The 23,260-nt window shown below is 48.0% G+C and overlaps 1 protein-coding gene across 50 annotated transcripts in view; it reads right to left on the bottom strand.

Annotated features, from left to right (window-relative positions):
- The window catches only part of tmem214 (transmembrane protein 214), an 82,208-nt gene that overhangs the window by 6,464 nt on the left and 52,484 nt on the right, over window positions 1-23,260 (bottom strand). For all 50 annotated transcript variants that reach the window (XM_082977116.1, XM_082977115.1, XM_082977147.1 and 47 more), the window contains exons 12-16: window positions 6,107-6,214; window positions 4,034-4,151; window positions 3,693-3,789; window positions 3,290-3,458; window positions 344-495 (exon numbers count right to left, since the gene is read on the bottom strand). In XM_082977116.1, coding sequence (XP_082833242.1) covers window positions 344-495; window positions 3,290-3,458; window positions 3,693-3,789; window positions 4,034-4,151; window positions 6,107-6,214 — 644 coding nt within the window. The remainder of the gene's footprint in view (window positions 1-343; window positions 496-3,289; window positions 3,459-3,692; window positions 3,790-4,033; window positions 4,152-6,106; window positions 6,215-23,260) is intronic.

Genomic DNA, 23,260 nt, shown 5'->3' with positions numbered 1-23,260 from the left:
CCCCGGGTCAGTACGGCCCCTCCCCAGCCTCCTAGAGCAGCACCCCTCTCCCTCCTCCCCGTGTCAGTACGGCCCCTCCCCAGCCTCCTAGAGCAGCACCCCTCTCCCTCCTCCCCGTGTCAGTACGGCCCCTCCCCAGCCTCCTAGAGCAGCACCCCTCTCCCTCCTCCCCGTGTCAGTACGGCCCCTCCCCAGCTTCCTAGAGCAGCACCCCTCTCCCTCCTCCCCGGGTCAGTACGGCCCCTCCCCAGCCTCCTAGAGCAGCACCCCTCTCCCTCCTCACCGTTCAGATCAGATCAGACCGGGTATAGATCCTGTACTGTTAGATGGGAGGGGTACCTACCTGCAGGAGTCCTGCAGTGCCGTCCAGGCCTGTACTGTTAGATGGGAGGCGTGTGTGAAGGCTGGCAGCAGGTAGTTGGTATGGAGGAAGAGTAACAGCTGCTTCAGATAGTCTATCAGCAGGAACACACAGTCCGGAGTGCTGGAACTCAGCTGGGGAACAGAAAACACAAACATTCCATCCACTGTCTCCATACGGCCGGGAGACAGTCTCTGGAGAGAGACAGTCTGGAGAGAGACAGTCTGGAGAGAGACAGTCTGGAGAGAGACAGTCTGGAGAGACACAGTCTGGAGAGACACAGTCTGGAGAGACACAGTCTGGAGAGACACAGTCTGGAGAGACACAGTCTGGAGAGAGACAGTCTGGAGAGAGACAGTCTGGAGAGACAGTCTGGAGAGACAGTCTGGAGAGACAGTCTGGAGAGACACAGTCTGGAGAGACACAGTCTGGAGAGACACAGTCTGGAGAGACACAGTCTGGAGAGACACAGTCTGGAGAGACACAGTCTGGAGAGACACAGTCTCTCAGTCTGGAGAGACAGTCTGGAGAGAGACAGTCTGGAGAGACAGTCTGGAGAGACAGTCTGGAACCTGGTTTAAAACCAGCCTGCTGTCTGTAGGCAACATACTGGCACCAACGAAGCCCTTTATCTAGGTCCCCCAGAGTCAGATGTCCTCCTTCATACCACTGTTATCTAGGTCCTCCTTCATACCACTGTTATCTAGGTCCTCCTTCATGCCACTGTTATCTAGGTCCTCCTTCATGCCACTGTTATCTAGGTCCTCCTTCATACCACTGTTATCTAGGTCCTCCTTCATACCACTGTTATCTAGGTCCTCCTTCATACCACTGTTATCTAGGTCCTCCTTCATACCACTGTTATCTAGGTCCTCCTTCATACCACTGTTATCTAGGTCCTCCTTCATACCACTGTTATCTAGGTCCTCCTTCATGCCACTGTTATCTAGGTCCTCCTTCATGCCACTGTTATCTAGGTCCTCCTTCATGCCACTGTTATCTAGGTCCTCCTTCATGCCACTGTTATCTAGGTCCTCCTTCATGCCACTGTTATCTAGGTCCTCCTTCATGCCACTGTTATCTAGGTCCTCCTTCATACCACTGTTATCTAGGTCCTCCTTCATACCACTGTTATCTAGGTCCTCCTTCATACCACTGTTATCTAGGTCCTCCTTCATACCACTGTTATCTAGGTCCTCCTTCATACCACTGTTATCTAGGTCCTCCTTCATGCCACTGTTATCTAGGTCCTCCTTCATGCCACTGTTATCTAGGTCCTCCTTCATGCCACTGTTATCTAGGTCCTCCTTCATGCCACTGTTATCTAGGTCCTCCTTCATGCCACTGTTATCTAGGTCCTCCTTCATGCCACTGTTATCTAGGTCCTCCTTCATACCACTGTTATCTAGGTCCTCCTTCATACCACTGTTATCTAGGTCCTCCTTCATACCACTGTTATCTAGGTCCTCCTTCATACCACTGTTATCTAGGTCCTCCTTCATACCACTGTTATCTAGGTCCTCCTTCATACCACTGTTATCTAGGTCCTCCTTCATGCCACTGTTATCTAGGTCCTCCTTCATGCCACTGTTATCTAGGTCCTCCTTCATACCACTGTTATCTAGGTCCTCCTTCATACCACTGTTATCTAGGTCCTCCTTCATACCACTGTTATCTAGGTCCTCCTTCATACCACTGTTATCTAGGTCCTCCTTCATACCACTGTTATCTAGGTCCTCCTTCATACCACTGTTATCTAGGTCCTCCTTCATGCCACTGTTATCTAGGTCCTCCTTCATGCCACTGTTATCTAGGTCCCCAGAGATTATTTTATTTTATTAGTTTTTTAAATCATTTTGGAACAGTATTAATCACATTGTTTGAGAATCCCACAACAGGACTTAGTTTTTAAAACAGAAATGTACTTAGTATACAAATATACAATATTCTGTGTCATGTGAGGGTAGTATACAATATTCTGTGTAGTTTAGAAATTGCCACCAGAGGGGTTCAGAGTTGAACAGGTCAGCGAAATGACTGGAAGTGTACGGGATGTTCTGGTAGACTTCCAGTCATTTGGCTAACACTAGTTAACATTATCTCGCAAAACGACTTCCAATGTCCTTCATACTGGATGCTGAGACATTCACATTAAATATATGAAGAGCTTCATTGCCAAAATCCTGAAGTATCCCTTTAACATTTTGAGGAGCTGGGACTCATGGCCATCAACACCAAACGGTATCAACACCAAGCGGTAGCGACGCCACGCGGTAGCGACACCAAACAGTAGCAACAGGTAGCGACACCAAACGGTAGCAACACCAAACGGTAGCGTAACGACACCAAACGGTAGCGTAGCGACACCAAACGGTAGCGACGCCAAACGGTAGCGACGCCAAACGGTAGCGACGCCAAACGGTAGCGACGCCAAACGGTAGCGACGCCAAACGGTAGCGACGCCACGCGGTATCGACGCCAAGCGGTAGCGACGCCACGCGGTAGCGACACCAAACGGTAGCGACACCAAACGGTAGCGACACCAAACGGTAGCGACACCAAACAGTAGCAACAGGTAGCGACACCAAAACGGTAGCGACACCAAAACGGTAGCGGAACACCAAAACGGTAGCGGAACACCAAAACGGTAGCGACACACCAAAACGGTAGCGACACACCAAAACGGTAGCGGAACACCAAAACGGTAGCGGAACACCAAAACGGTAGCGGAACACCAAAACGGTAGCGGAACACCAAAACGGTAGCGGAACACCAAAACGGTAGCGACACCAAAACGGTAGCGACACCAAAACGGTAGCGGAACACCAAAACGGTAGCGACACCAAAACGGTAGCGACACCAAAACGGTAGCGGAACACCAAAACGGTAGCGACGCCACAAAACAATAGAACAAAGTGTGCGTCTTACCCATTCTACTAGTAGGGGTGTGTTGTGATTGGTCCAGTCGATGAGTTGTGTTGCGAGCTGCGAGATGTAGACCGCAGCGTTTTTAATTCTCTCCCAGTTGTTCTCCAGTACCGGACTCAACACGCGGACACACTCTGAGTAGTAGTAGGGAGTGTTGGTATCCAGCCAGCTACACACACGGGACAAAATTATACCAAGATCATTGTTATTTTAGATTTTTAAAAAATGACTTCAGTCTACACAGAGAATGTCTAAAACCCTGATAACAGATAATGGACTTATATTTTTAAATAAACTGACCGACAAATGAATTTGGAAGTTATTTCTAAATGCATCCTCAGAGATACGCTGATGAAGCGAACATGATTTCCCAGCTCTGGGTTAGTCAGGGGTCAGAGGTTACCTGAAGCCCTGCTGTGAGTAGAGGGTGACTTTGCTCCAGGCCTGTTGAGACACGCCCATCACCCCTGAACTGTGGAGATAGCTTGCTGTGGAGGAGTCTACACACACACACACAGATTGGTTTACAGTTGCATGGGAACTGTGTATGTGTGGTGTGTGGTGTGTGGTGTGTGTGTGTGGTGTGTGTATGTGGTGTGGTGGTGGTGGGGTGGTGTGGTGTGGTGTGGTGTGGTGTGTGTGTGTGTGGTGTGGTGTGGTGTGTGTGTGTGTGGTGTGGTGTGTGTGTGGTGTGGTGTGTGTATGTGGTGTGGTGTGGTGTGGTGTGGTGTGGTGTGTGTGTACCTGTGAAGGAGCCACGTGACCGGATGTCGTGTGTAATAAACCCAGCAGCAAACACCAATAAAGCCATGAAGAGTCTGGACCAGGGGAAACCTCGACCTGACATCTTCACCTGGAGACACTACAGACAGAAGGAGAGGACAGGTAGGAGAGAGGACAGGTAAAGGACAGAGGACAGGTAGGAGAGAGGACAGGTAAAGGACAGAGGACAGGTAGGAGAGAGGACAGGTAAAGGACAGAGGACAGGTAGGAGAGAGGACAGGTAAAGGACAGGTAGGAGAGGTGGAGGAGGTGGAGAAGAGGAGGTGGACAGGTAGGAGAGAGGACAGGTAGGAGAGGTAGAGGACAGGTAGGAGAGGTAGAGGACAGGTAGGAGAGGTAGAGGACAGGTAGGAGAGGTAGAGGACAGGTAGGAGAGGTAGAGGACAGGTAGAGGAAAGGTAGAAGAGAGGACAGGTAGAGGAAAGGTAGAAGAGAGGACAGGTAAAGGACAGAGGACAGGTAGGAGAGAGGACAGGTAAAGGACAGAGGACAGGTAGGAGAGAGGACAGGTAAAGGACAGGTAGGAGAGGTGGAGGAGGTGGAGAAGAGGAGGTGGACAGGTAGGAGAGAGGACAGGTAGGAGAGAGGACAGGTAGGAGAGAGGACAGGTAGGAGAGAGGACAGGTAGAGGACAGGTAGAGGACAGGTAGAGGACAGGTAGAGGACAGATATGGGACAGGTATGGGACAGGTAGAGGACAGGTAGAGGACAGGTATGGGACAGGTAGAGGACAGGTATGGGACAGGTAGAGGACAGGTAGAGGACAGGTAGGAGAGGTGGAGGACAGGTAGGAGAGGAGGTGGACAGGTAGGAGAGGAGGTGGACAGGTAGGAGAGAGGCGAGGTGGAGGTGGACAGGTAGGGAGGAGATGCGAGGCAGAGGAGAAGTAGAGGAGGTAGAGGCAGGGGGAAGCGAGGCAGAGGAGAGGTAGAGGAGGTAGAGACAGGGGGAAGCGAGGCAGGGGGAAGCGAGGCAGAGGAGAGGCAGAGGCAGGGGGAAGCGAGGCAGGGGGAAGCGAGGCAGAGGAGAGGTAGAGGCAGGGGGAAGCGAGGCAGAGGAGGTAGAGGCAGAGGAGGTAGAGGCAGGGGGAAGCGAGGCAGGGGGAAGCGAGGCAGAGGAGAGGTAGAGGAGGTAGAGACGGGGAAGCGAGGCAGGGGGAAGCGAGGCAGAGGAGAGGCAGAGGAGAGGTAGAGGCAGGGGGAAGCGAGGCAGGGGGAAGCGAGGCAGGGGGAAGCGAGGCAGGGGGAAACGAGGCAGGGGGAAGCGAGGCAGAGGAGAGGTAGAGGCAGGGGGAAGCGAGGCAGGGGGAAGCGAGGCAGGGGGAAGCGAGGCAGGGGGTAGCGAGGCAGGGGAAGCGAGGCAGGGGGAAGGTAGAGGAGAGGTAGAGGAGAGGTAGAGGCAGGGGAAGCGAGGCAGGGGGAGCGAGGCAGGGGGAAGCGAGGCAGGGGGAAGCGAGGCAGGGGGAAGCGAGGCGAGGCAGGGGGAAGCGAGGCGAGGCAGGGGGAAGCGAGGCAGGGGGAAGCGAGGCAGGGGGAAGCGAGGCAGGGGGAAGCGAGGCAGGGGGAAGCGAGGCAGGGGGTAGCGAGGCAAGGGGAAGCGAGGCAGGGGGAAGCGAGGCAGGGGGTAGCGAGGCAGGGGGTAGCGAGGCAGGGGGTAGCGAGGCAGGGGGTAGCGAGGCAGGGGGAAGCGAGGCAGGGGGAAGCGAGGCAGGGGGAAGCGAGGCAGGGGGAAGCGAGGCAGGGGGAAGCGAGGTAGAGGAGAGGTAGAGGAGAGGTAGAGGCAGGGGGGAGCGAGGCAGGGGGTAGCGAGGCAGGGGGAAGCGAGGCAGGGGGAAGCGAGGCAGGGGGAAGCGAGGCAGGGGGAAGCGAGGCAGGGGGAAGCGAGGCAGGGGGAAGCGAGGCAGGGGCGGTAGAATTAGAAGGGGAGTGCTAGTCTTATTTAAATGTTTCCTAGAAGCTTTCAGCCCTTTTTGAAAGGCATTTTGAAGGTTGCTGCTTTGTGATTTCTGTTTGTAAATGAAGTGTTATATCTCACGTGACAGAGCTTGTTACAGTCCTGGAGATCAGTGGAGTTAGCGGTGTCTCTCAGCTCCTCATTGGTCACTCTGAATGACTGGACCGTCTCCTGCAGCCAACCGCGCAACTACCAGAAACACAATAAAGCTTTATTAACAAACTATAATACAACACAATTTCAATTAAAAAAAACAACAAGTCTTATCGCTCCACTTCCAGCAGTGGCGGACAAGCAGCCCTAACCTAGTCTGCGAACCAATCTGTTAGGCTAACGTTCCACTCCTTGTAGCCTACTTCAAGGCCTTGTCTTAGCCCTGGACTAAGGTCCTACTTCAAGGCTTTGTCTTAGCCCTGGACTAAGGTCCTACTTCAAGGCTTTGTCTTAGCCCTGGACTAAGGTCCTACTTCAAGGCCTTGTCTTAGCCCTGGACTAAGGTCCTACTTCAAGGCCTTGTCTTAGCCCTGGACTAAGGTCCTACTTCAAGGCCTTGTCTTAGCCCTGGACTAAGGTCCTACTTCAAGGCCTTGTCTTAGCCCTGGACTAAGGTCCTACTTCAAGGCCTTGTCTTAGCCCTGGACTAAGGTCCTACTTCAAGGCCTTGTCTTAGCCCTGGACTAAGGTCCTACTTCAAGGCCTTGTCTTAGCCCTGGACTAAGGTCCTACTTCAAGGCCTTGTCTTAGCCCTGGACTAAGGTCCTACTTCAAGGCCTTGTCTTAGCCCTGGACTAAGGTCCTACTTCAAGGCCTTGTCTTAGCCCTGGACTAAGGTCCTACTTCAAGGCCTTGTCTTAGCCCTGGACTAAGGTCCTACTTCAAGGCCTTGTCTTAGCCCTGGACTAAGGTCCTACTTCAAGGCCTTGTCTTAGCCCTGGACTAAGGTCCTACTTCAAGGCCTTGTCTTAGCCCTGGACTAAGGTCCTACTTCAAGGCCTTGTCTTAGCCCTGGACTAAGGTCCTACTTCAAGGCCTTGTCTTAGCCCTGGACTAAGGTCCTACTTCAAGGCCTTGTCTTAGCCCTGGACTAAGGTCCTACTTCAAGGCCTTGTCTTAGCCCTGGACTAAGGTCCTACTTCAAGGCCTTGTCTTAGCCCTGGACTAAGGTCCTACTTCAAGGCCTTGTCTTAGCCCTGGACTAAGGTCCTACTTCAAGGCCTTGTCTTAGCCCTGGACTAAGGTCCTACTTCAAGGCCTTGTCTTAGCCCTGGACTAAGGTCCTACTTCAAGGCCTTGTCTTAGCCCTGGACTAAGGTCCTACTTCAAGGCCTTGTCTTAGCCCTGGACTAAGGTCCTACTTCAAGGCCTTGTCTTAGCCCTGGACTAAGGTCCTACTTCAAGGCCTTGTCTGAGCCCTGGACTAAGGTCCTACTTCAAGGCCTTGTCTTAGCCCTGGACTAAGGTCCTACTTCAAGGCCTTGTCTTAGCCCTGGACTAAGGTCCTACTTCAAGGCCTTGTCTTAGCCCTGGACTAAGGTCCTACTTCAAGGCCTTGTCTTAGCCCTGGACTAAGGTCCTACTTCAAGGCCTTGTCTTAGCCCTGGACTAAGGTCCTACTTCAAGGCCTTGTCTTAGCCCTGGACTAAGGTCCTACTTCAAGGCCTTGTCTTAGCCCTGGACTAAGGTCCTACTTCAAGGCCTTGTCTTAGCCCTGGACTAAGGTCCTACTTCAAGGCCTTGTCTTAGCCCTGGACTAAGGTCCTACTTCAAGGCCTTGTCTTAGCCCTGGACTAAGGTCCTACTTCAAGGCCTTGTCTTAGCCCTGGACTAAGGTCCTACTTCAAGGCCTTGTCTTAGCCCTGGACTAAGGTCCTACTTCAAGGCCTTGTCTTAGCCCTGGACTAAGGTCCTACTTCAAGGCCTTGTCTTAGCCCTGGACTAAGGTCCTACTTCAAGTTTATTAATGTCTTAGAGATCTGAGGATTTGTTCCTGATTCGATAAACCCTCACAGTTATCATCCAAGCATTGGAACTTTTTTCTCCACGGATCACATTGTTGTCCGGTTGCTGAGCAACCGTTTGTCCAGATGAAACTAGTCCCAGTGGGAATACAATGTCATAAAGACGTCTTTTACTGGTTGAAATCTGGTCGGGACGTCATATAACCAGATCACAACCAGATTAAGTGTTTTTGACGTCATGAAAATGTTTATTTATATCTGGTTTATGGTTGAAATCTCATTCTCTTCTGGTCCCCTGAATGCTGTTTATCATTCTCTTCTGGTCCCCTGAATGCTGTTTATCATTCTCTTCTGGTCCCTGAATGCTGTTTATCATTCTCTTCTGGTCCCCTGAATGCTGTTTATCATTCTCTTCTGGTCCCCGAATGCTGTTTATCATTCTCTTCTGGTCCCTGAATGCTGTTTATCATTCTCTTCTGGTCCCTGAATGCTGTTTATCATTCTCTTCTGGTCCCCTGAATGCTGTTTATCATTCTCTTCTGGTCCCTGAATGCTGTTTATCATTCTCTTCTGGTCCCCTGAATGCTGTTTATCATTCTCTTCTGGTCCCTGAATGCTGTTTATCATTCTCTTCTGGTCCCCTGAATGCTGTTTATCATTCTCTTCTGGTCCCTGAATGCTGTTTATCATTCTCTTCTGGTCCCCTGAATGCTGTTTATCATTCTCTTCTGGTCCCCTGAATGCTGTTTATCATTCTCTTCTGGCCCCTGAATGCTGTTTATCATTCTCTTCTGGTCCCCTGAATGCTGTTTATCATTCTCTTCTGGTCCCCTGAATGCTGTTTATCATTCTCTTCTGGTCCCTGAATGCTGTTTATCATTCTCTTCTGGTCCCCTGAATGCTGTTTATCATTCTCTTCTGGTCCCTGAATGCTGTCTATCATTCTCTTCTGGTCCCTGAATGCTGTTAATCATTCTCTTCTGGTCCCCTGAATGCTGTTTATCATTCTCTTCTGGTCCCCTGAATGCTGTTTATCATTCTCTTCTGGTCCCTGAATGCTGTTTATCATTCTCTTCTGGTCCCTGAATGCTGTCTATCATTCTCTTCTGGTCCCTGAATGCTGTTAATCATTCTCTTCTGGTCCCCTGAATGCTGTTTATCATTCTCTTCTGGTCCCCTGAATGCTGTTAATCATTCTCTTCTGGTCCCCTGAATGCTGTTTATCATTCTCTTCTGGTCCCCTGAATGCTGTTTATCATTCTCTTCTGGTCCCCTGAATGCTGTTTTCATGTTCTATGACGACAAACTACATGTGTTTTTGTAATTTAACCAATAACACATAGGTCTACAATACATAAAATACTAAACCCTATTTTTAAACAGCATATATTTTCCTTAATTAGTCAAAAAACAAAACAAAAAATGGACTGTGAAAATATGACTATATTTTTCCTTAAAGCTTTTAAGCAATTAACAGAATGCCTGCAGTAATTGTATTTTAATTTCTGTACCTAAATAAGGAAGTTAGAATATGTAGTGCTTCACTACCCTGTACAGTAGGTGGCAGCAGTGCACCAGTAGGTGTAGTGCCATAAAACCTTAAAGAAGAAGAAGTTGTGTTCCATGCTCAGCAATAGAGCTCTGCACACAGGTAGCCTGCTTGAGCGCATCATCAACACGGGACAGAAACTACACAAAAGCGGAAGAACATAGCGCACCACAAAACAGCTGGAAAACATTTGAGTTTCTCAAAATGTACACAGAAAACGTTGAAAATATTCCCCTGCTAAGTGGTAGTCCTTGTTCTCCTCCTCGTGTTTTTTCTTTTGTAAGTAAAGCAACGGTTTGTCGGGGAGAGGAACATCCAGAAAATATTTTCTAGCTAGCTACTGTAGCTAAATGTTAATTTTTTCCTGTTGTAGGCGTTGGGTTGTAGCTGGCTAGCTAACATTTTGCCTCCTGTTTAGTTAATGAGAGAGCGTGTGTGAGATTAAAAACAGCAGGCTCTTACTGCTGGATATATAATATACTACAGCGTTCACAGGTGTATAATGAAGTCCTCTGTTCTCTCCATGCCCTGTGTTTAGGTGTATAAAGACGTACTCCAGACTGCCCAACGTTACAATGTTTACAATCTTAATGTATAAAATTAACTTACATTTTCCTATTAGTCTAATTTAAGTAAACATTGTGATTGGAGGATAGCTGTGAGTGTTATCTCCTACAGGGTTCACGTTTAACCACACAACGACATCATCACAACACCATGTCTGTAGTAGTCACACTGACCTGATGGTGTAGACACCAACACCATGTCTATAGTAGTAGTAGTCACACTGACCTGATGGTGTAGACACCAACACCATGTCTGTAGTAGTAGTCACACTGACCTGATGGTGTAGACACCAACACCATGTCTATAGTAGTAGTCACACTGACCTGATGGTGTAGACACCAATACCATGTCTATAGTAGTAGTCACACTGACCTGATGGTGTAGACACCAACACCATGTCTGTAGTAGTAGTCACACTGACCTGATGGTGTAGACACCAACACCATGTCTGTAGTAGTAGTCACACTGACCTGATGGTGTAGACACCAACACCATGTCTGTAGTAGTAGTCACACTGACCTGATGGTGTCGACACCAACACCATGTCTGTAGTAGTAGTCACACTGACCTGATGGTGTAGACACCAACACCATGTCTATAGTAGTAGTAGTCACACTGACCTGATGGTGTAGACACCAACACCATGTCTGTAGTAGTAGTAGTCACACTGACCTGATGGTGTAGACACCAACACCATGTCTGTAGTAGTAGTCACACTGACTTGATGGTGTAGACACCAACACCATGTCTATAGTAGTAGTCACACTGACCTGATGGTGTAGACACCAACACCATGTCTGTAGTAGTAGTCACACTGACCTGATGGTGTAGACACCAACACCATGTCTGTAGTAGTAGTCACACTGACCTGATGGTGTAGACACCAACACCATGTCTGTAGTAGTAGTCACACTGACCTGATGGTGTAGACACCAACACCATGTCTATAGTAGTAGTCACACTGACCTGATGGTGTCGACACCAACACCATGTCTGTAGTAGTAGTAGTAGTCACACTGACCTGATGGTGTCGACACAAACACCATGTCTATAGTAGTAGTAGTCACACTGACCTGATGGTGTAGACACCAACACCATGTCTGTAGTAGTAGTCACACTGACCTGATGGTGTAGACACCAACACCATGTCTATAGTAGTAGTAGTCACACTGACCTGATGGTGTCGACACCAACACCATGTCTGTAGTAGTAGTCACACTGACCTGATGGTGTAGACACCAACACCATGTCTATAGTAGTAGTAGTCACACTGACCTGATGGTGTCGACACCAACACCATGTCTGTAGTAGTAGTCACACTGACCTGATGGTGTAGACACCAACACCATGTCTATAGTAGTAGTCACACTGACCTGATGGTGTAGACACCAACACCATGTCTGTAGTAGTAGTCACACTGACCTGATGGTGTAGACACCAACACCATGTCTGTAGTAGTAGTCACACTGACCTGATGGTGTAGACACCAACAGCATGTCTATAGTAGTAGTAGTCACACTGACCTGATGGTGTCGACACCAACACCATGTCTGTAGTAGTAGTCACACTGACCTGATGGTGTAGACACCAACACCATGTCTGTAGTAGTAGTCACACTGACCTGATGGTGTAGACACCAACACCATGTCTGTAGTAGTAGTCACACTGACTTGATGGTGTAGACACCAACACCATGTCTATAGTAGTAGTAGTCACACTGACCTGATGGTGTCGACACCAACACCATGTCTGTAGTAGTAGTAGTAGTCACACTGACCTGATGGTGTCGACACAAACACCATGTCTATAGTAGTAGTAGTCACACTGACCTGATGGTGTAGACACCAACACCATGTCTGTAGTAGTAGTCACACTGACCTGATGGTGTAGACACCAACACCATGTCTGTAGTAGTAGTCACACTGACCTGATGGTGTAGACACCAACACCATGTCTATAGTAGTAGTCACACTGACCTGATGGTGTAGACACCAACACCATGTCTATAGTAGTAGTCACACTGACCTGATGGTGTCGACACCAACACCATGTCTGTAGTAGTAGTAGTAGTCACACTGACCTGATGGTGTCGACACAAACACCATGTCTATAGTAGTAGTAGTCACACTGACCTGATGGTGTCGACACAAACACCATGTCTATAGTAGTAGTAGTCATACTGACCTGATGGTGTCGACACCAACACCATGTCTGTAGTAGTAGTCACACTGACCTGATGGTGTAGACACCAACACCATGTCTGTAGTAGTAGTCACACTGACCTGATGGTGTAGACACCAACACCATGTCTGTAGTAGTAGTCACACTGACCTGATGGTGTAGACACCAACACCATGTCTGTAGTAGTAGTAGTCACACTGACCTGATGGTGTAGACACCAACACCATGTCTGTAGTAGTAGTCACACTGACCTGATGGTGTAGACACCAACACCATGTCTGTAGTAGTAGTCACACTGACCTGATGGTGTAGACACCAACACCATGTCTATAGTAGTAGTCACACTGACCTGATGGTGTAGACACCAACACCATGTCTGTAGTAGTAGTCACACTGACCTGATGGTGTAGACACCAACACCATGTCTGTAGTAGTAGTCACACTGACCTGATGGTGTAGACACCAACACCATGTCTATAGTAGTCACACTGACCTGATGGTGTCGACACCAACACCATGTCTATAGTAGTAGTCACACTGACCTGATGGTGTAGACACCAACACCATGTCTGTAGTAGTAGTCACACTGACCTGATGGTGTAGACACCAACACCATGTCTGTAGTAGTAGTCACACTGACCTGATGGTGTAGACACCAACACCATGTCTGTAGTAGTAGTAGTCACACTGACCTGATGGTGTAGACACCAACACCATGTCTGTAGTAGTAGTCACACTGACCTGATGGTGTAGACACCAACACCATGTCTGTAGTAGTAGTCACACTGACCTGATGGTGTAGACACCAACACCATGTCTGTAGTAGTAGTCACACTGACCTGATGGTGTAGACACCAACACCATGTCTGTAGTAGTAGTCACACTGACCTGATGGTGTAGACACCAACACCATGTCTATAGTAGTCACACTGACCTGATGGTGTCGACACCAACACCATGTCTATAGTAGCAGTCACACTGACCTGATGGTGTAGACACCAACACCATGTCTGTAGTAGTAGTCACACTGACCTGATGGTGTAGACACCAACACCATGTCTGTAGTAGTAGTCACACTGACCTGATGGTGTAGACACCAACACCATGTCTTAGTAGTAGTAGTCACACTGACCTGATGGTGTAGACACCAACACCATGTCTAGTAGTAGTAGTCACACTGACCTGATGGTGTAGACACCAACACCATGTCTGTAGTAGTAGTCACACTGACCTGATGGTGTAGACACCAACACCATGTCTGTAGTAGTAGTCACACTGACCTGATGGTGTAGACACCAACACCATGTCTGTAGTAGTAGTCACACTGACCTGATGGTGTAGACACCAACACCATGTCTGTAGTAGTAGTCACACTGACCTGATGGTGTAGACACCAACACCATGTCTGTAGTAGTAGTCACACTGACCTGATGGTGTAGACACCAACACCATGTCTGTAGTAGTAGTCACACTGACCTGATGGTGTAGACACCAACACCATGTCTGTAGTAGTAGTCACACTGACCTGATGGTGTAGACACCAACACCATGTCTGTAGTAGTAGTCACACTGACCTGATGGTGTAGACACCAACACCATGTCTGTAGTAGTAGTCACACTGACCTGATGGTGTAGACACCAACACCATGTCTGTAGTAGTAGTCACACTGACCTGATGGTGTAGACACCAACACCATGTCTGTAGTAGTAGTCACACTGACCTGATGGTGTAGACACCAACACCATGTCTGTAGTAGTAGTCACACTGACCTGATGGTGTAGACACCAACACCATGTCTGTAGTAGTAGTCACACTGACCTGATGGTGTAGACACCAACACCATGTCTGTAGTAGTAGTCACACTGACCTGATGGTGTAGACACCAACACCATGTCTGTAGTAGTAGTCACACTGACCTGATGGTGTAGACACCAACACCATGTCTGTAGTAGTAGTCACACTGACCTGATGGTGTAGACACCAACACCATGTCTGTAGTAGTAGTCACACTGACCTGATGGTGTAGACACCAACACCATGTCTGTAGTAGTAGTCACACTGACCTGATGGTGTAGACACCAACACCATGTCTGTAGTAGTAGTCACACTGACCTGATGGTGTAGACACCAACACCATGTCTGTAGTAGTAGTCACACTGACCTGATGGTGTAGACACCAACACCATGTCTGTAGTAGTAGTCACACTGACCTGATGGTGTAGACACCAACACCATGTCTGTAGTAGTAGTCACACTGACCTGATGGTGTAGACACCAACACCATGTCTGTAGTAGTAGTCACACTGACCTGATGGTGTAGACACCAACACCATGTCTGTAGTAGTAGTCACACTGACCTGATGGTGTAGACACCAACACCATGTCTGTAGTAGTAGTCACACTGACCTGATGGTGTAGACACCAACACCATGTCTGTAGTAGTAGTCACACTGACCTGATGGTGTAGACACCAACACCATGTCTGTAGTAGTAGTCACACTGACCTGATGGTGTAGACACCAACACCATGTCTGTAGTAGTAGTCACACTGACCTGATGGTGTAGACACCAACACCATGTCTGTAGTAGTAGTCACACTGACCTGATGGTGTAGACACCAACACCATGTCTGTAGTAGTAGTCACACTGACCTGATGGTGTAGACACCAACACCATGTCTGTAGTAGTAGTCACACTGACCTGATGGTGTAGACACCAACACCATGTCTGTAGTAGTAGTCACACTGACCTGATGGTGTAGACACCAACACCATGTCTGTAGTAGTAGTCACACTGACCTGATGGTGTAGACACCAACACCATGTCTGTAGTAGTAGTCACACTGACCTGATGGTGTAGACACCAACACCATGTCTGTAGTAGTAGTCACACTGACCTGATGGTGTAGACACCAACACCATGTCTGTAGTAGTAGTCACACTGACCTGATGGTGTAGACACCAACACCATGTCTATAGTAGTAGTCACACTGACCTGATGGTGTAGACACCAACACCATGTCTGTAGTAGTAGTCACACTGACCTGATGGTGTAGACACCAACACCATGTCTGTAGTAGTAGTCACACTGACCTGATGGTGTAGACACCAACACCATGTCTGTAGTAGTAGTCACACTGACCTGATGGTGTAGACACCAACACCATGTCTGTAGTAGTCACACTGACCTGATGGTGTAGACACCAACACCATGTCTATAGTAGTAGTCACACTGACCTGATGGTGTAGACACCAACACCATGTCTGTAGTAGTAGTCACACTGACCTGATGGTGTAGACACCAACACCATGTCTATAGTAGTAGTCACACTGACCTGATGGTGTAGACACCAACACCATGTCTGTAGTAGTAGTCACACTGACCTGATGGTGTAGACACCAACACCATGTCTGTAGTAGTAGTCACACTGACCTGATGGTGTAGACACCAACACCATGTCTGTAGTAGTAGTCACACTGACCTGATGGTGTCGACACCAACACCATGTCTGTAGTAGTAGTCACACTGACCTGATGGTGTAGACACCAACACCATGTCTATAGTAGTAGTAGTCACACTGACCTGATGGTGTAGACACCAACACCATGTCTGTAGTAGTAGTCACACTGACCTGATGGTGTAGACACCAACACCATGTCTGTAGTAGTAGTCACACTGACCTGATGGTGTCGACACCAACACCATGTCTGTAGTAGTAGTAGTAGTCACACTGACCTGATGGTGTCGACACAAACACCATGTCTATAGTAGTAGTAGTCACACTGACCTGATGGTGTAGACACCAACACCATGTCTGTAGTAGTAGTCACACTGACCTGATGGTGTAGACACCAACACCATGTCTATAGTAGTAGTAGTCACACTGACCTGATGGTGTCGACACCAACACCATGTCTGTAGTAGTAGTCACACTGACCTGATGGTGTAGACACCAACACCATGTCTATAGTAGTAGTAGTCACACTGACCTGATGGTGTCGACACCAACACCATGTCTGTAGTAGTAGTCACACTGACCTGATGGTGTAGACACCAACACCATGTCTGTAGTAGTAGTCACACTGACCTGATGGTGTAGACACCAACACCATGTCTATAGTAGTAGTAGTCACACTGACCTGATGGTGTCGACACCAACACCATGTCTGTAGTAGTAGTCACACTGACCTGATGGTGTAGACACCAACACCATGTCTGTAGTAGTAGTCACACTGACCTGATGGTGTAGACACCAACACCATGTCTGTAGTAGTAGTCACACTGACTTGATGGTGTAGACACCAACACCATGTCTATAGTAGTAGTCACACTGACCTGATGGTGTCGACACCAACACCATGTCTGTAGTAGTAGTAGTAGTCACACTGACCTGATGGTGTCGACACAAACACCATGTCTATAGTAGTAGTAGTCACACTGACCTGATGGTGTCGACACCAACACCATGTCTGTAGTAGTAGTAGTAGTCACACTGACCTGATGGTGTCGACACAAACACCATGTCTATAGTAGTAGTAGTCATACTGACCTGATGGTGTAGACACCAACACCATGTCTGTAGTAGTAGTCACACTGACCTGATGGTGTAGACACCAACACCATGTCTGTAGTAGTAGTAGTCACACTGACCTGATGGTGTAGACACCAACACCATGTCTGTAGTAGTAGTCACACTGACCTGATGGTGTAGACACCAACACCATGTCTGTAGTAGTAGTCACACTGACCTGATGGTGTAGACACCAACACCATGTCTATAGTAGTAGTCACACTGACCTGATGGTGTAGACACCAACACCATGTCTGTAGTAGTAGTCACACTGACCTGATGGTGTAGACACCAACACCATGTCTGTAGTAGTAGTCACACTGACCTGATGGTGTAGACACCAACACCATGTCTATAGTAGTCACACTGACCTGATGGTGTCGACACCAACACCATGTCTATAGTAGTAGTAGTCACACTGACCTGATGGTGTAGACACCAACACCATGTCTGTAGTAGTAGTCACACTGACCTGATGGTGTAGACACCAACACCATGTCTGTAGTAGTAGTCACACTGACCTGATGGTGTAGACACCAACACCATGTCTGTAGTAGTAGTAGTCACACTGACCTGATGGTGTAGACACCAACACCATGTCTGTAGTAGTAGTCACACTGACCTGATGGTGTAGACACCAACACCATGTCTATAGTAGTAGTCACACTGACCTGATGGTGTAGACACCAACACCATGTCTGTAGTAGTAGTCATACTGACCTGATGGTGTAGACACCAACACCATGTCTGTAGTAGTAGTCACACTGACCTGATGGTGTAGACACCAACACCATGTCTGTAGTAGTAGTCACACTGACCTGATGGTGTAGACACCAACACCATGTCTATAGTAGTCACACTGACCTGATGGTGTCGACACCAACACCATGTCTATAGTAGCAGTCACACTGACCTGATGGTGTAGACACCAACACCATGTCTGTAGTAGTAGTCACACTGACCTGATGGTGTAGACACCAACACCATGTCTGTAGTAGTAGTCACACTGACCTGATGGTGTAGACACCAACACCATGTCTGTAGTAGTAGTCACACTGACCTGATGGTGTAGACACCAACACCATGTCTGTAGTAGTAGTCACACTGACCTGATGGTGTAGACACCAACACCATGTCTGTAGTAGTAGTCACACTGACCTGATGGTGTAGACACCAACACCATGTCTGTAGTAGTAGTCACACTGACCTGATGGTGTAGACACCAACACCATGTCTATAGTAGTAGTAGTCACACTGACCTGATGGTGTAGACACCAACACCATGTCTATAGTAGTAGTAGTCACACTGACCTGATGGTGTAGACACCAACACCATGTCTATAGTAGTAGTAGTCACACTGACCTGATGGTGTAGACACCAACACCATGTCTATAGTAGTAGTAGTCACACTGACCTGATGGTGTAGACACCAACACCATGTCTATAGTAGTAGTAGTCACACTGACCTGATGGTGTAGACACCAACACCATGTCTATAGTAGTAGTAGTCACACTGACCTGATGGTGTAGACACCAACACCATGTCTATAGTAGTAGTAGTCACACTGACCTGATGGTGTAGACACCAACACCATGTCTATAGTAGTAGTCACACTGACCTGATGGTGTAGACACCAACACCATGTCTGTAGTAGTAGTCACACTGACCTGATGGTGTAGACACCAACACCATGTCTGTAGTAGTAGTCACACTGACCTGATGGTGTAGACACCAACACCATGTCTGTAGTAGTAGTCACACTGACCTGATGGTGTAGACACCAACACCATGTCTGTAGTAGTAGTCACACTGACCTGATGGTGTAGACACCAACACCATGTCTGTAGTAGTAGTCACACTGACCTGATGGTGTAGACACCAACACCATGTCTGTAGTAGTAGTCACACTGACCTGATGGTGTAGACACCAACACCATGTCTATAGTAGTAGTAGTCACACTGACCTGATGGTGTAGACACCAACACCATGTCTGTAGTAGTAGTCACACTGACCTGATGGTGTAGACACCAACACCATGTCTGTAGTAGTAGTCACACTGACCTGATGGTGTAGACACAAACACCATGTCTGTAGTAGTAGTCACACTGACCTGATGGTGTAGACACCAACACCATGTCTGTAGTAGTAGTCACACTGACCTGATGGTGTAGACACCAACACCATGTCTGTAGTAGTAGTCACACTGACCTGATGGTGTAGACACCAACACCATGTCTGTAGTAGTAGTCACACTGACCTGATGGTGTAGACACCAACACCATGTCTATAGTAGTAGTAGTCACACTGACCTGATGGTGTAGACACCAACACCATGTCTGTAGTAGTAGTAGTCACACTGACCTGATGGTGTAGACACCAACACCATGTCTGTAGTAGTAGTCACACTGACTTGATGGTGTAGACACCAACACCATGTCTATAGTAGTAGTCACACTGACCTGATGGTGTAGACACCAACACCATGTCTGTAGTAGTAGTCACACTGACCTGATGGTGTAGACACCAACACCATGTCTGTAGTAGTAGTCACACTGACCTGATGGTGTAGACACCAACACCATGTCTGTAGTAGTAGTCACACTGACCTGATGGTGTAGACACCAACACCATGTCTATAGTAGTAGTCACACTGACCTGATGGTGTCGACACCAACACCATGTCTGTAGTAGTAGTAGTAGTCACACTGACCTGATGGTGTCGACACAAACACCATGTCTATAGTAGTAGTAGTCACACTGACCTGATGGTGTAGACACCAACACCATGTCTGTAGTAGTAGTCACACTGACCTGATGGTGTAGACACCAACACCATGTCTATAGTAGTAGTAGTCACACTGACCTGATGGTGTCGACACCAACACCATGTCTGTAGTAGTAGTCACACTGACCTGATGGTGTAGACACCAACACCATGTCTATAGTAGTAGTAGTCACACTGACCTGATGGTGTCGACACCAACACCATGTCTGTAGTAGTAGTCACACTGACCTGATGGTGTAGACACCAACACCATGTCTGTAGTAGTAGTCACACTGACCTGATGGTGTAGACACCAACACCATGTCTATAGTAGTAGTAGTCACACTGACCTGATGGTGTCGACACCAACACCATGTCTGTAGTAGTAGTCACACTGACCTGATGGTGTAGACACCAACACCATGTCTGTAGTAGTAGTCACACTGACCTGATGGTGTAGACACCAACACCATGTCTGTAGTAGTAGTCACACTGACCTGATGGTGTAGACACCAACACCATGTCTATAGTAGTAGTAGTCACACTGACCTGATGGTGTCGACACCAACACCATGTCTGTAGTAGTAGTAGTAGTCACACTGACCTGATGGTGTCGACACAAACACCATGTCTATAGTAGTAGTAGTCACACTGACCTGATGGTGTAGACACCAACACCATGTCTGTAGTAGTAGTCACACTGACCTGATGGTGTAGACACCAACACCATGTCTGTAGTAGTAGTCACACTGACCTGATGGTGTAGACACCAACACCATGTCTATAGTAGTAGTCACACTGACCTGATGGTGTAGACACCAACACCATGTCTATAGTAGTAGTCACACTGACCTGATGGTGTCGACACCAACACCATGTCTGTAGTAGTAGTAGTAGTCACACTGACCTGATGGTGTCGACACAAACACCATGTCTATAGTAGTAGTAGTCACACTGACCTGATGGTGTCGACACAAACACCATGTCTATAGTAGTAGTAGTCATACTGACCTGATGGTGTCGACACCAACACCATGTCTGTAGTAGTAGTCACACTGACCTGATGGTGTAGACACCAACACCATGTCTGTAGTAGTAGTCACACTGACCTGATGGTGTAGACACCAACACCATGTCTGTAGTAGTAGTCACACTGACCTGATGGTGTAGACACCAACACCATGTCTGTAGTAGTAGTAGTCACACTGACCTGATGGTGTAGACACCAACACCATGTCTGTAGTAGTAGTCACACTGACCTGATGGTGTAGACACCAACACCATGTCTGTAGTAGTAGTCACACTGACCTGATGGTGTAGACACCAACACCATGTCTATAGTAGTAGTCACACTGACCTGATGGTGTAGACACCAACACCATGTCTGTAGTAGTAGTCACACTGACCTGATGGTGTAGACACCAACACCATGTCTGTAGTAGTAGTCACACTGACCTGATGGTGTAGACACCAACACCATGTCTATAGTAGTCACACTGACCTGATGGTGTCGACACCAACACCATGTCTGTAGTAGTAGTCACACTGACCTGATGGTGTAGACACCAACACCATGTCTGTAGTAGTAGTCACACTGACCTGATGGTGTAGACACCAACACCATGTCTGTAGTAGTAGTCACACTGACCTGATGGTGTAGACACCAACACCATGTCTGTAGTAGTAGTCACACTGACCTGATGGTGTAGACACCAACACCATGTCTGTAGTAGTAGTCACACTGACCTGATGGTGTAGACACCAACACCATGTCTGTAGAAGTAGTCACACTGACCTGATGGTGTAGACACCAACACCATGTCTGTAGTAGTAGTCACACTGACCTGATGGTGTAGACACCAACACCATGTCTGTAGTAGTAGTCACACTGACCTGATGGTGTAGACACCAACACCATGTCTTAGTAGTAGTAGTCACACTGACCTGATGGTGTAGACACCAACACCATGTCTGTAGTAGTAGTCACACTGACCTGATGGTGTAGACACCAACACCATGTCTGTAGTAGTAGTCACACTGACCTGATGGTGTAGACACCAACACCATGTCTGTAGTAGTAGTCACACTGACCTGATGGTGTAGACACCAACACCATGTCTGTAGTAGTAGTCACACTGACCTGATGGTGTAGACACCAACACCATGTCTGTAGTAGTAGTCACACTGACCTGATGGTGTAGACACCAACACCATGTCTGTAGTAGTAGTCACACTGACCTGATGGTGTAGACACCAACACCATGTCTATAGTAGTAGTAGTCACACTGACCTGATGGTGTAGACACCAACACCATGTCTGTAGTAGTAGTAGTCACACTGACCTGATGGTGTAGACACCAACACCATGTCTGTAGTAGTAGTCACACTGACCTGATGGTGTAGACACCAACACCATGTCTATAGTAGTAGTCACACTGACCTGATGGTGTAGACACCAACACCATGTCTGTAGTAGTAGTCACACTGACCTGATGGTGTAGACACCAACACCATGTCTGTAGTAGTAGTCACACTGACCTGATGGTGTAGACACCAACACCATGTCTGTAGTAGTAGTCACACTGACCTGATGGTGTAGACACCAACACCATGTCTATAGTAGTAGTCACACTGACCTGATGGTGTCGACACCAACACCATGTCTGTAGTAGTAGTAGTCACACTGACCTGATGGTGTCGACACCAACACCATGTCTAGTAGTAGTAGTCACACTGACCTGATGGTGTAGACACCAACACCATGTCTGTAGTAGTAGTCACACTGACCTGATGGTGTAGACACCAACACCATGTCTATAGTAGTAGTAGTCACACTGACCTGATGGTGTCGACACCAACACCATGTCTGTAGTAGTAGTCACACTGACCTGATGGTGTAGACACCAACACCATGTCTATAGTAGTAGTAGTCACACTGACCTGATGGTGTAGACACCAACACCATGTCTGTAGTAGTAGTCACACTGACCTGATGGTGTAGACACCAACACCATGTCTGTAGTAGTAGTCACACTGACCTGATGGTGTAGACACCAACACCATGTCTATAGTAGTAGTAGTCACACTGACCTGATGGTGTCGACACCAACACCATGTCTGTAGTAGTAGTCACACTGACCTGATGGTGTAGACACCAACACCATGTCTGTAGTAGTAGTCACACTGACCTGATGGTGTAGACACCAACACCATGTCTGTAGTAGTAGTCACACTGACCTGATGGTGTAGACACCAACACCATGTCTTAGTAGTAGTAGTCACACTGACCTGATGGTGTCGACACCAACACCATGTCTGTAGTAGTAGTAGTAGTCACACTGACCTGATGGTGTCGACACCAACACCATGTCTATAGTAGTAGTAGTCACACTGACCTGATGGTGTAGACACCAACACCATGTCTGTAGTAGTAGTCACACTGACCTGATGGTGTAGACACCAACACCATGTCTGTAGTAGTAGTCACACTGACCTGATGGTGTAGACACCAACACCATGTCTATAGTAGTAGTCACACTGACCTGATGGTGTAGACACCAACACCATGTCTATAGTAGTAGTCACACTGACCTGATGGTGTCGACACCAACACCATGTCTGTAGTAGTAGTAGTAGTCACAC

The sequence above is a fragment of the Salmo salar genome, chromosome 06 (genome assembly GCF_965601325.2).
Source record: "Salmo salar chromosome 06, fSalSal1, whole genome shotgun sequence".
In the NCBI taxonomy this organism is placed as follows: Eukaryota; Metazoa; Chordata; class Actinopteri; order Salmoniformes; family Salmonidae; genus Salmo; species Salmo salar.
This window is presented reverse-complemented; position numbering and strand designations above follow the sequence as displayed.